This window comes from Balaenoptera borealis, assembly GCF_965194805.1.
Source record: "Balaenoptera borealis genome assembly, chromosome: 20".
In the NCBI taxonomy this organism is placed as follows: Eukaryota; Metazoa; Chordata; class Mammalia; order Artiodactyla; family Balaenopteridae; genus Balaenoptera; species Balaenoptera borealis.
This window is the reverse complement of record NC_138879.1, coordinates 38,878,648-38,892,453: the sequence shown is the minus strand read 5'-3', so window position 1 is coordinate 38,892,453 and position 13,806 is coordinate 38,878,648. Positions and strand designations below refer to the sequence as shown.

The 13,806-nt window shown below is 40.3% G+C and overlaps 1 protein-coding gene across 2 annotated transcripts in view; it reads right to left on the bottom strand.

Annotated features, from left to right (window-relative positions):
- USP32 (ubiquitin specific peptidase 32) overlaps positions 1–13,806 on the bottom strand; it is a 196,500-nt gene that overhangs the window by 2,740 nt on the left and 179,954 nt on the right. For both annotated transcript variants that reach the window (XM_082371956.1, XM_082371957.1), the window contains exons 28-33: positions 11,194–11,280; positions 9,574–9,694; positions 4,824–5,015; positions 2,869–3,157; positions 714–1,138; positions 152–244 (exon numbers count right to left, since the gene is read on the bottom strand). In XM_082371956.1, the coding sequence (XP_082228082.1) occupies positions 152–244; positions 714–1,138; positions 2,869–3,157; positions 4,824–5,015; positions 9,574–9,694; positions 11,194–11,280 (1,207 nt within the window). The remainder of the gene's footprint in view (positions 1–151; positions 245–713; positions 1,139–2,868; positions 3,158–4,823; positions 5,016–9,573; positions 9,695–11,193; positions 11,281–13,806) is intronic.

Here is a 13,806-nt window from a genome sequence, read left to right as displayed (position 1 = left end):
GATTCTCCCCTTAGAGGAATTTCTTTTTTCTTTTTTCATGATTCTAACAGCAATAACTATTTCCTATTCAGGAGAAAGTCCATTATTTCAACAAATGCCCTCCAGTTCTGTTGACATTTGTTTCTTTTATTCAAAGATTGGGGATATTTACCTTACAGCTGCTGTCATTGTAACAGTACCACCTGCTGTTTGGGTTTTTGGCATAAGTGACGTAATGGCCCCCGCCCAGAATTCCTGAATGGCACTATAAGAGAGAAGAAAGTGGAGGTATATTAGTAGTTGACAGGGCACAGTACTAGGATCCAATCAGGAAAACACTTTTGGGAAAAAAAAGTGTTTTCCTTCTTCCAAAAACAAATCAAAGAGGAAAACTGAAAATTTTAAAACTCTGAATCTTACCATTTTATTGCTGTAATTATTTTTGGAAAGCAAAAATTCCTTAGAAACACACAGTTGTGAATGACTTGAACCTGTGACTCCGGTTATAATGATTACACGACTGTTCCCTTTATTACACTGTGAGCATCTTGGATTCTACCCAAAAGGCCAAGATATCTACTGCTAACTTTGTCTATCACCAAGCTCAATGCCCAGCAAATAAGCAGGCCCTGAAAAAATGATGAATGAATGAATGAATGAATGAATGAATGAAGATGAGCAAACAAACCACTGAAAGTGCAGATCATTCTGAATACATACAACAAACCACTTACCGAAATTGCATATAGATTATAAATAGGCTTAACATGAATATCTTCTCTTTGGTCATCGGTGCTGTCTTCTTCACTGTGGTTTTCAAACTGACCATTGCTGTAGCCATTGCCACATGCCTCATGCTCATAAAGGAAGCCGTTGGCCAAAGCTACTTCATGGTCCTGCGGGGTGACCAGCTCAGGCTGGCTGCCCCCCAGCATGTGCCCTCGGCTCAAGGCATCAGCCAGCTCACAAACTTGCCCAGCCCCGTTCTCTTTGCTGGCATCCAAGTTCTCCTTACTACTTGACAGTTTATTTTTGCTGCCGATCTGGGGTAGCCGGAGCCTCCCTTTGCTCCTCCCTATAGTCCGAGGGCTGCTGTTAGGGCTGCTGTTTTTGCTGGAGGGACAGCTGGTTCCACTTTTTCTTGATGAAGAAGGTGAACCTGTGAAAGGGAAGAAAAGATAAATCCAAATGCCACAAGTTAAACCAGCCACCAAATGCTAACTATGAAGTCAACTTCACAAGTGTACACATAAAGGTAAAGACAGGGGCGTCCTGACTGGCTATGCTTTATTCCTATTATGTGGACAGTAGGTTACATTCTTGTCTTCCTCAACGCCAACCCCCTCAAGGCAGCAATGTCCTGAAAATGTGAAGTACAACTAAGTACAGACTTAGAAAATAGCAGAAAGATGATTTAGGACAGATTCAGTTCAAAACAATATTAGACTAAGGAGTTTTACAAATACATATTCTTCTTCTTTGTAAAATTAGATTAAAAAATACGATCACTAATTATCAAGCACTTACTATTGCTAGGCATGATATTGGGAACTCTATTATGTCTACCTCTCACAACAATCCTGTAAAGTAGCAGGCCATAAACAGCTCCCCACCCCCTTATATACCCTTAAGAATTGTTGAGGACCTCTAGAACTTTTGTTTATGTAAATTCTATCTATCAATATTTACCATACTAGAAATTAAAACTGAGGAATTTGAAAAACACAATACACAAGCATATATTTTTCTTTCTTTAATTAATTAATTAATTAATCTTTGGCTGCGTTGGGTCTTTGTTGCTGCACGCAGGCTTTCTCTAGTTGCGGTAAGTGGGGGCTACTCTTCTTTGCGGTGTGCTGGCTTCTTATTGCGGTGGCTTCTCTTGTTGCAGAGCACAGGCTCTAGGCACGCGGGCTTCAGTAGTTGTGGCATGCGGGCTCAGTAATTGTGGCTCTCGGGCTCTAGAGCGCAGGCTCAGTAGTTGTGGTGCATGGGCTTAGATGCTCCTTGGCATGTGGGATCTTCCCGGACCAGGGCTCGAACCCGTGTCCCCTGCACTGACAGACGGATTCCTAACCACTGCACCACCAGGGAAGTCCCACACAAGCATATATTTCACTGACAATATCACACGTATCGTTGGCTTTGACTCCGCTTGTGAGAGAATGAGAGTGGAAAGGCAAATACTTAGTATTTTTTCCTTTTTCTTTTTTTTTTGCCTTGCTGCGTGGCTTGTGGGATCTTAGTTTCCTGACCAGGGATTGAACCTTAGCCCACAGCAGAGAAAGCTGAGTCCTAACAACTGGACCACCAGGGAACCCCCAAATACTTAGTATTTTTATGAAAATAGTTCTGATCCTCCAGAAGGGGTCTCAGGGACTCTCTAGGAGTTCCCAGACTATATTTTGAGAACCCCTGCTGTAAGGGAACAAGGATGACAACTATCATTCATGATCACCAAATGTCAGGCTCTATGTAAAGTTCTTTACTCTTTTTCTTTTTTTAAATGTTTTGTTTGCTTTTTGGTTTTTTTTTGGCTACGCAGTACGGCATGTGGGATCTTAGTTCCCTGACCAGGGACTGAACCCATGCCCCCTGCACTGGAAGCACTGTCTTAACAACTGGACCCAGGGAAGTCCTAAAGTGCTTTACTCTTGATGTATCAATTTCTCACTCTGTGAATTTAGTATTATCTTCATTTTATGAATGAGAAAATAGATTTAGCGAGCCTGTACTTCTTGCTAAAAGTCACATTTCAGACAGGTTCCTTGTACAACCAAGCTGTTGCTCCAGAGTGGAAAACAGGGAAACACGCAGCCTAGAGGGATTCCTGGAGAGCCCCTTGCAGAGTGACGTCTGGGCTCCGTGAAGTCCCCCAGGCCTCCTCACCTTTAGGGCTACTGATGACGTTGGCGCTCAGCGAGGATGGGCTTTTGCTCAGGAGCGTGTTGTCTTCCCCAGCTGAGTTCTGAGCATCCACTTTCTTCACCTCTCCTGCCAAGACCCTGGGCTCAGAGAGGTCGTCCCCCTGGGGTGTGAGTGGCTTACGCTGACAGAGAGCTGGGTCTCTCGGCACCAAAAAAGCACCAGGGTCAAAACTCTCACGAGGAAATTTAACAATTTTCTGTGATTTTATCCATCGCCCATTTACAAATTGAAATCGTTTAAGATGAATAATCTGGAGAAGAATAGAAAACAGTTGCATTAAAGAGTTCTGAAGATACAAAATACACATTAAAAAACCCCAAGTCTAATACACGTAAATGTTCCAAAAATATAACTTTTTTTCCCCCAAAAGAATACATTTTATGATGTAACATAGTTAACAGTCAGGCCACTGCCCTTTAGCTATATGACTAACATGGTAATCCTCCTAATTTCCTTCAATATCCTAGGAGCCTACACTTGCATGTTCTCTGGGCTTGTGACGCACGCCGACCTTTACCTCTCTCCAATATCATAGAAGGTCCATTCATAAGCACACTCATGAGGATAGAATACTATATACTGAATGTTTTGAAGAAAAATGGAGGCGTTTTTTACAGATGAAACTTACCCAATCTCCAATAGGAGGCCTCTTCCTTCTTACCACATCCTTTGGTTGCTACCACGGAGTTTCACTGTCCTGAAGAGCATAAGAATCTCCCTTCTCTTTTTTGGCTTCTCTTCTTCTTTTCAAGAGCAATGAATTCCTCTAGCCTTACGCAGTGTGATTATGCTCTCTACTGTGGGCACAGATATTTGGGTGGCTCCCTCTACCCTAAATGCTTAATAATTTACTGTTTATATAAAGAGAACCCCTCTGTAAGGGGCATGCTGGTGTGTGGATTTAACAGAAGCCCACCAAGCTCTCAACATAACATCTACTCCTCATTATTCTTTAAAGACCTCAAAAACATAGTTTTGCAAAAGCCAATACTTCATGATATGTTTTATGTGATGGTTATATGAGTATATATAATTGTCAAACTCATCAAACTAGACATTTAACATCTATGAATTTAATTCCATGTTAACTATACCTCAATTTAAAAAAAAAAACTTCCCCCTTTCCACCTACCTGTTCCCAAGCCTGTCCCTGTGCTCTGCTTCCCATCCCTGGAGCTAGCTAATCACCATTAGTAATTTCTTGTGCATCCTTCCCTGGGAAGTTGTTCTGGTCTACATTCACAGTCTCACAGAGTAGTAGGAAGAAGATATGAATAAAAAAATACACACAAGGTCTGGTTAAAATACACCAGTGCCTTACATTTGATATGATTTCCTCCCTTAAGGAAAAAACTTTCTTAAATGAATAGGAAGAATTGACACCTCAAACTTTCTTGACAAGCAACAGGAGAGTCTCCTAATCCATGAACGGAGAAGGCAGAAGTACATCAAATCAGAAAGAATATGTAAGCCCCAATGCACTTGTGCCTACACATTTAATTCAGCAGCGTGTTGCGGCCATGTGATGAAGCACAGCGGGATCGGAGGTTCAGCCTCTGTTCTCTTCTATAGTCCATAAAGCACAAGCCTAAAGCTTCCTCTCTCCCTAGAGCCCGAAGTGCTTTCACCTTTTCCTGAAGTTCAAATTCACCAGGTTGTACCACTCGTGGCACTTCTCATATATTGCACTTAATGCAGTTACTGATCTATATGACTTCTCTCCCCTTCTAGGCTGTATGCTCTTTAGGATACAAAACTAGCAAATATCTGTAGTACCATTCATCTCTGTGTGCAACAGCAAATGTGTTTTAAACACTGCTGCAGGAAGGGTCTTATTCTCAAAAACTCTTAGTTGTTCCCCACTTCTTTCCTTCAAGCTAGACTCTTGCTCTCTCAGAGGTGGGATTGTAACATACCAGAATGGGGGGGAGCCTCCAGAGATCTAGCTTCTTGGTTGCCAAGCAGTGGGTCTTACACTTGGAGCAGTAGTACATCTCATTTTCCCCTAGCTCCTCCTCACTGGTGAAAGCACGCAGACAGCTGTCCAGGTTGATGGGCTCAGCTTGCGCTCGCCGACTCTGCTCCACACTCTCGTGCTCATCTACGACCTGCAGGTGGAGGGAACAGGAGGCATGGGAGAAGGGGTGGGAGGGAGGCAGTTGAAAATGGTCACCTGCTATGCATCATCTTCTAGGTGACTCAACCTCATTTACTTTACATGAGGAAAAAAATACAACCCAAACTAGAGTCTGAGCAAATAGGGCATTTGTACATTTATTCACAAATATCACATCAATAACATCCTTGATCAAATTTCTATTTATATGACCATAGCTTTTTTGGGAAAAATTTCTGCATGCTTCCAAATGACAAAAACAAAAACAAACAAGGAACTGCCTGTTTATTTTACAATTTGAAATCCTAAAACAGCTTACATGTGGGCTGGCTCTCAAGCCAGGGTGTTGAGATTAGGCCATTTATTTTTTAGCAGGGACACAGAACATTATTAGTATGCTGCAGGCTTTACAGAGGCTAGGAGAAATAATATCACTGAAACACAGATGCCAGATCTGGATTAAATAAGAAAGGATACAGAAAAGCTAACCTTAAGAGGACAACCCCCAGGGCATTAAAACTCACAGGCCACAACTCATTTGCATATTGATGCCACATAACACAGAGTTATCAAAATACCATGTGTATTATTATCTGTCTCCTGCCTCTTGGTGCCTTTCTATCTGAGATGGCAATAAAAGGAACAGCAGGCTCAAAAAAGCCTGATTTTGCTGAGAAGACCCCTAATACCTGCCCAAACCTCTGTGGTCCTGTTAACCAGCATGCTAGGCTTTGAAGCAAGGAGGAGGTAAATATGAGGAAGGAGAGAGCAAAGGGGGGTAGATGTGCAAGGATGTATGTTGGAGGTGGCGTGGGAATCAGGAGGAAGGAGACAAGGAGGGGCCTAGAATGCAACAGAAAGGAAGGATTTTTCCCTCTCCAATTCTTGGCTGCCACTTAATAAGCAATCAAGAACCACGGCAGGTGAGGCATACATAGCATGACTATGAATGACCGTGAGACTCCACAGGGATCACGTCGCATGGTGGAGCTGGGACTACAAGTACAACAATGAATGCCTCTCTTTTTGGCACAGGTCACACACAGGTCCCTCACCCCACTTATTACTCCTCCCTTCCGGAGGTGAATTGCCTTTGCCTGAGGCAATTTCCCTCAAGTTTTCCTTCCTGAGCTCACAGTTTAGAACAGGTTTTCAGGTGTGACTTTTTCCCTACGTGAGAAGATGGCTGAGTCACAGGCTGTCAAATGTTTTTATAAACTATCGAGGTTGGGGTTGATTATGCAATGAAGAGTTTTATCATTGCATCGCCATCCATTTCTAAAGAGCTTATTTAAAAAGGGGAACTTAGGGCTTCCCTGGTGGCGCAGTGGTTGAGAATCTGCCTGCCAATGCAGGGGACACGGGTTCGAGCCCTGGCCTGGGAAGATCCCACATGCCACGGAGCAACTAGGCCCGTGAGCCACAATTACTGAGCCTGCGCGTCTGGAGCCTGTGCTCCGCAACAAGAGAGGCCTCGATGGTGAGAGGCCCGCGCACCGCAATGAAGAGTGGCCCCCGCTTGCCGCGGCTAGAGAAAGCCCTTGCACATAAACGAAGACCCAACACAGCCATAAATAAATAAATAAATAAATAAAATTAAAAAAAAAAAAAAAAACTAAAATATTAAAAAATAAATAAATAAATAAAAATAAAAAGGGGAACTTAGAGGAAATCTCTTTTTTTTAGGAAGGGAAATCTGGCTTGACCTTGACTTCTTTTCTGATACTAACTCTCATCATTTTTAGGGCTGGTCATCCAAGGGAAAAACTGACATGCTTCAAAAGGAAACATGCTGTATCATGGTGGTTAAAATCAGACTAGAAAAAGAGGTGTATTAAATATAGTACTGTCTCTTTTCTCACAGCCAGTTAAACATTATCTGTATTATCTCTACCAGGGATGCTTTATGGCCAACCACAAATTATAGTAAGTAAGTAAAGAATGTTGATTTTTATTGACTATATGTTCTATAGAACACACAGGATATAGAGCTGGATGGAGACAGGGAGGAAGGAGATGGATGAAAAACATAAGTGTGGACAAAAATAATTTTTATTTATTGATAAAATTTCCCTAAATGATAAAGATTCCCTTTACCTCTTGGGATCCATTCCCAGATCCTCTACAATTATTCAAATAGTCTAAATTATTATTGGCACCCTCTTCCTTTTTTTTTTTAATCTAAGTTGCTTGAAAGCTCATCCTTAGCCCAAAACATAAAGGAATGAAATAATAAGCTTTCATACATTATAAGACTATTAGAAAAAGAGGGAGATCTGAGAAGTTATCTAGTTTAATTTTTTATTAAGGAATATGAGGTCCAAACAGGGGAAAAATGAAAAGAATAAGCACAATTGCCTATATTTTTCCCCCCTTACCAAATAAAACATTCATGTAGAAATTCTGGAAAGCAGTGAAAAATGTAAAAAGGCAGGAAACCTTTTATATTCTTAATATAAAGGCAAACTGTCAAAATATTGGCAGATTTTCTTCTGCTCTTTTTTTATATGAAGAGATTTTTCAGTGTATGCAATTTTATATCTTTTTTTCAATTTTATATCTTGCTTTATAAAAAACTTTACAAGACATCGTAAGCATCTCTCCATGTATGTCGGGAAAAACTCCTGGTAGTCATCATTTTCAATGACTGCATAATATTTTATCCAATTTCTATACCACATGCCTCTAATGTGGGACAAATACAAGTTGCTTCTAATTTTTTACTATTCTAACAAATGCTATGATGAAATTTGTCAGCAAATCACAGAGTATTTCCCTAGGATAAATTCTTAAAAGGGGAATTACTGGAATAAAAACCATAAAACATACAGGCAACAATCTCAATTTTGAATCTCCTTTGTCTACGTGACTCTCCAAGCACATGCAGAAACCACATGTAGGAAGAAATTAGTCATGTGGCCCCATTCCCCAGCAAGGAAGGATATCTCAATAGCAGCTTGGTTTCCATGGTATCCTAAGAGCATCACTGAAAATGGAAGTGGGATGAGATTTAACAGGTCACGTAGGTCCCTCTTCCTATAAAGCAGGATGTCCTCCAGAGTTTTTCAGATTGCACACTGGGTTTGTTAAAAAGGGAAAGAGATTTACAGCCAAATAATTGTTCATCTTTGACAGGAGTATCTTGTCACAATAATGTCCTGTTGGATTTTGTGCTGATGAAGATTTAAGAATCTTTCTTTCAATTGCTAAAATTTTCCCTCTTCAAAGGAACCATGGTTGAGGTTGTTGAACTACCTTGCTACAGCGAGCATAATCTGCCAAAACATCTACTTCTCTTCAGCTTCCTTTAGCCCAATGATGTTTCATTTGGCCAAGTATCCACAAATAGTACTCATCCTTGGCTAGTGAGAGCCTTAGGGTGTGTGGGGGCATATTTAGGGATCCAAATAGGGAATTTGGTCTGGAACTGGGAGTTCCCCCACTCCTCAATAGCACAAAAAGACAGAAAAGTCCATAGAGAACAGACTTGTGGTTGCCAAGGGGGTGGGGGAGGGTTGGACTGGGAGTTTGGGATTAGCAGATGAGAACTATTATATGTGCATTATATATGCGAATGGATAAACAACAAGATCCTATTATATAGCACAGTGAATTATAATCAGTACCCTGTAATAAACCATAATGGAAAAGAATACAAAAAAGAATATATATGTATGTATAACAGAATCACTTTGCTATACACCAGAAACACAACATTGTAAGTCAACTATACTTAAAAAAAGACAGAAAAGTTAATTCTCATTACTAACTTATCTAAAGGGAATGCCTTAAGAAACAGTGAAGGAAATTTCCATCAAGAATCATATAAATGCAAAAGCCACTACTACTCTTCCTGTGACTAAAACAACTCCTTTGATTCTGTTGCTTTTACATCTCCACCAGATTCTTCATCTCTCTATGCACAAGCTATCTAGTCAATCTACCCTTCAAACAATATTTGGCAAACATTTTTAGATATGGAGGTAGTATTCTTTTGGAAGTTACATTTTCAAAATTTAAAAACTGCTCCAGCCAGAGTGGCAGTAGAGGAATGCTAAGTGTGAAGAACAGGCATGGAGATGTACTCTTAGGTGCCCAGTCTTGAAACATTCAGTTCTTTCTCTAATTTTCTGATCACTATGCCCATTAAAGGTAGCAGCTATAGCCCTGGAATGCACTTGAGCTAAGTAATAGTGGTTACCAAATGCTGCAGCTTCAATAATAATTAATAAACAGGCAGAGAGACTGGCATGCTTGATATGTCATGGCCAGAGAATATAACTTCTTAATTACGCCCGAAGTTTTGTTTCAAGATTTACTTATTATTAATATTTTTGAAATTCAATGCTCCAATACAATTAACTCTACAAGTGGGAAAACTGAAACATCCACATAATCATGTTAATATATTTAAGTGCCACAGAGAATGCCAATGAATGTTTTTCTAGCTGTTTTTAAACTGTCTGAAAATAGAAATGGCATGATACAGTTAAGCTGGGAAAAATTTTACATAGGAAAACCACCGTCTTACGATGGCTTTGAGTACTTACCCTTTCCTGTGATGTTTGATAGCGGAGGTGAAGGGCCGTGGGGTCCCAATCCACAGCAATATAGGCATTTCCAATGAAAGCTCTGTCTTCCCCACAATCAATTTTACAGCCCCTGCAAAATCTAAAGGGGGAAAAAAGATCTACTGAGGAAAGAGTAATTATGAAGGAATCCAAATTTTCTTTATCAGAAATATTCTCAAAAAAAAAAAAAAAAAAAAAAGAAATATTCTCCCCGGGAATTCCCTGGAGGTCCAGTGGTTAGGACTTGTCACTTTCACTGCCACGGCCTGGGTTGAATCCCTGGTAGGGGAACTAAGATCCTGCAAGCTGTGGGGCGTGGCCAAACAACACAAAAAAACCAAAAAGCCCCCAAAACTCTCCCTTTCTACTTTTTTTAAAAAAAATAAATTTGTTTATTTATTTATTTATTTATGGCTGTGTTGGGTCTTTGTTGCTGCCTGCGGGCTTTCTCTAATTGCGTTGGGGGGGGGGCGGCTACTCTTCACTGCAATACGCGGGCTTCTTATTGCAGTGGCGTCTCTTGTTGTGGAGCATGGGCTCTCGGCTCACAGGCTTCAGTAGTTGTGGCACGTGGGCTCAGTAGTTGTGGCTCGTGGGCTCTAGAGCGCGCAGACTCAGTAGTTGTGGCGCACAGGCTTAGTTGCTGTGCGGCATGTGGGATCTTCCTGGACCAGGGCTCGAACCCATGTCCCCTGCATTGGCAGGTGGACTCCTAACCACTGCACCACCAGGGAAGTCCCCCTTTCTACTTCTCTACTTTCCTTCTTGGACGTCCCAATTTGTCATGGGCTTCTAACTTCAGACTGATAAATGCATGAATATGTACTAGTAATTATTATTATTTCAGGGAATCCTGCTTATCACTTCTCAAATCTTTGGTTTTTCAAGGTACTTGATAACCATTTGTAAATCCACATGAATATGTGGACTTTATGGCAAATAAATGATATGGGAATTGGCTATCTGAGACCATACACCCTCAAGAAATTCTAAATTTAGTTATTAAATGCTTGGAGGTAGGACAATTTATCTGGCATAACCATGCCTATTTCCTTGTTTGTAAAATGGCACATTAAATAAATATATATAAAAATTTATGGGGCGGGGGAGGGAACCATGACAAAGGCCATGGTTCCAAGGCCTATACAGACTCAGTTTGCTAAAGCTATTACACTTCTCTGAAGGCTGACTTCAGTACTCAGGCATTTTCCAAGCTGGGACAGTAATGGTCAATCAATCTCCATAACTCTTCTAAAAACCAAAAATAGACTTCCAGCAAGGTCTAGTAAATAGACTATGTCTTATTGGGCTCAGAATTGCTAAACTGATTTATATCTAAGGAGCAGAAGGTATAGAATGATAAGTGTTAGTCATAAACTACGAATTTGATGAGGATTGTAGAGTTTACAAAACCAGCTAAATCTCAAGAGCAAAACTTAGCTATAGACCTCACAGGCAAGAGATGAATGAAGAACTCTTAAGTTTATTTCAAGCTTCTCATTATTCATTATTACTTCTAAAAACTGGAAACCTTATGAAAAAGGTATAATATCTGAAGCTGCAATTCTAAAATTTTTCTTTTGCAGAAGGTCACTTTACCTATACCATGGGCACCAAGCACAGGAGTTCCCATCTTTCTGCACAACTCGTAGAGTGAATGGATACTGATAACCCATACTGTCATCACTGAAACAGAACATAAACCAAAGAGTATAAGAAACATTTCTTAGTTGAGGTCTCTTTCATCTTCTCTTGAACTAACCCTAGAAAGGGGCATCTGTCAGAGCAGTATGTTCACACTGACAGCTCAATGCTGGTTATCCTAACCCATAAACTGCAGCCCTGTACAACCACACTCAGGGCTCCCTGCTTATAGAGGGGGAGACACAGCAGACTGCCAGATGTCTCTGAGAGAGTCCATGTGGTCCACGCAAATTTCATGAAATAAGCTAATCATGAAATCAAATGCTAATTATCCTTCAGCCCTAACTCTATCAAGAGATTTAATTCACATTAAACCAGACCTCTTCCATGACAAGAACACTGACACACCACAGAAAGCTGAAAGGTCATAATGGTATTAGAGAAGTTGACTAACTATATATTTAGAAGCTTCTTTAATCAGAATCCCTGATGTGGTACATGGCAGATACCCCCTTTCCCTGCCTTAACTATCTAAAGCTATAAGCTACGTAACATTTTTAGGGTAATGTCTTAACTGCAAGATAGCCTTGTGAGTTCTCCAACTTAAGATAAAGGGACAAAACAACCAGGCAGCACTCTGGCAGAGAACTGTGCAGCACCTCTCTTCTAAAAAGTTTCTTTACTTTTTTGCTCTAACGGAAACCTGGCTTTCCTGAGGACTCCGCTTCCAGTTCACCTCTTAAGTGCTAGCTTTCTTCTCATAAACCCCAGAACCTGAAGGTGATATGGGTCTCCTCCTTACTCCTCTTTACCACTTCTGGTAAAATTCTGGTTTCTATGTAGCGTCTGCTACTGAATTATACCACCTGCTTGCTATTCCTCCTTGGTAGGGACATTTCTTCTTTATTCACTAAAGATTTTAGAACCCAGTTCACTGTTTTTCTCTCTGTCACTTCCATCATTACTCTTGGTGACTTCAATGTAACTTATCTAACAACTCCTCGGCCTTCTCTCTTCCAACAATAATCTCCATTCTATATTGATCTACCCTCTCCAATGGTCATATTCTAGATCTTGTCAACTGATAGTGGCTATTACATGGCTGCTGAAGGTAATGAAGCCATGATAAGGACTTTACCATCTCCAAAAATCTCAATTCCAAACATCCTACTTTGCAACAAACATCTCCTATCTTCCTGGATCACTTATTCAAGTATCACTACTCTAACAATTCTTCGACCCAACATAAACCTCCAATCACTGCCCTCAAATCCTCACTTTCCTCCTTATCCACTGTCCCTCAAACTAATCATCTTTTGCATGGATCCTCAATTCCAGGAATTTGTCCATTTAATCTAAAATTTCAAATTTATTGACATAAACACTCAGAAAAGTAGAGAACTGTACAATGAACAGCACCCAACTACAATTAATCATCAACTCTTGGCCACTCTTATTTCATCTATACCCTTACCTAGCCCCACTAGATTTTTTATTCCATTTTTTAAAATGTGGTACAATATACATAAAATTTACCATTTAATCATTTTAAGTGTATTAACTCAGAGGCATTAGGTACATTCACAATGCTGTGCAATTATCACTACCACCCAGCTCCAGAACCTTTTTATCTCCTCAAACAGAAACTCTACCCATTAAGCAATAATAAATTCCCCTCCCCCCAGACCTTGTTAACCTCTAATCTACTTTCTGTCTATAAACTTGCCTATTCGAGATACACCTCATAAAAGTGGAATCATACAAACATTTGTCCTTTTGTGTCTAGCTTATTTCACTGAGTGTAATGTCTTCAAGGCTCATCCATGTTGAAGTATGTATCAGAACTCCATTCCTTTTTATGGCTGAATAATACTCCACTGTATGTATATACCACATTTTGTTTATCCATTCATCTATTGATGGACTTCTGGGTTGTTTCCACCTCTTGGCTACTGTGACCCACTAGATACTTTTGAAGAAAATCAGAGGCATTTTATCATTTTCATCCATAAATATTTCACTGTGTTATCTCTAAAAGATAAGCTCTTATTATTCTTTGAATGTCTGTAGGACCATCTTCTCTTTAACCTACTCTAACCTCTGTGTCTTCATCTACACCACTCCACTAAAACAGCTTTTGCAAGGTCACCAAAGGCTGCCATTTAATCAAATCCAGTGGTCAAATCCCAGTCCTTCTCTTAATCTCTCTGTAGCATCTGGAAACTGATCAGTCCTCCCTTAAACACTATCTTCACTTAACTTCTGGGACACTACTCACTCCTGGTTTTCTTCTTACTTCACTGGCTGTTCCTTCTGAATCTCCTTTGTTGTCTCTCCCTCCATTATTCAACCTCTAAATGCTGGAATGCATCAGGAATTAGATCTTAGGCATCTTCTCTCTTACTATCTAAATAATATCAACTGGTCTCAGGGCTTTAAATACCAACTATTTGTTGATGACACCTATATTTATACCTCCTGGAAAGACCTTAAGTCTATTTCCCACTTGAAAATATAACACAGATCTTGAATTTAGCTTGATTCCTGTCATCGCTTGCCAAAACCTAC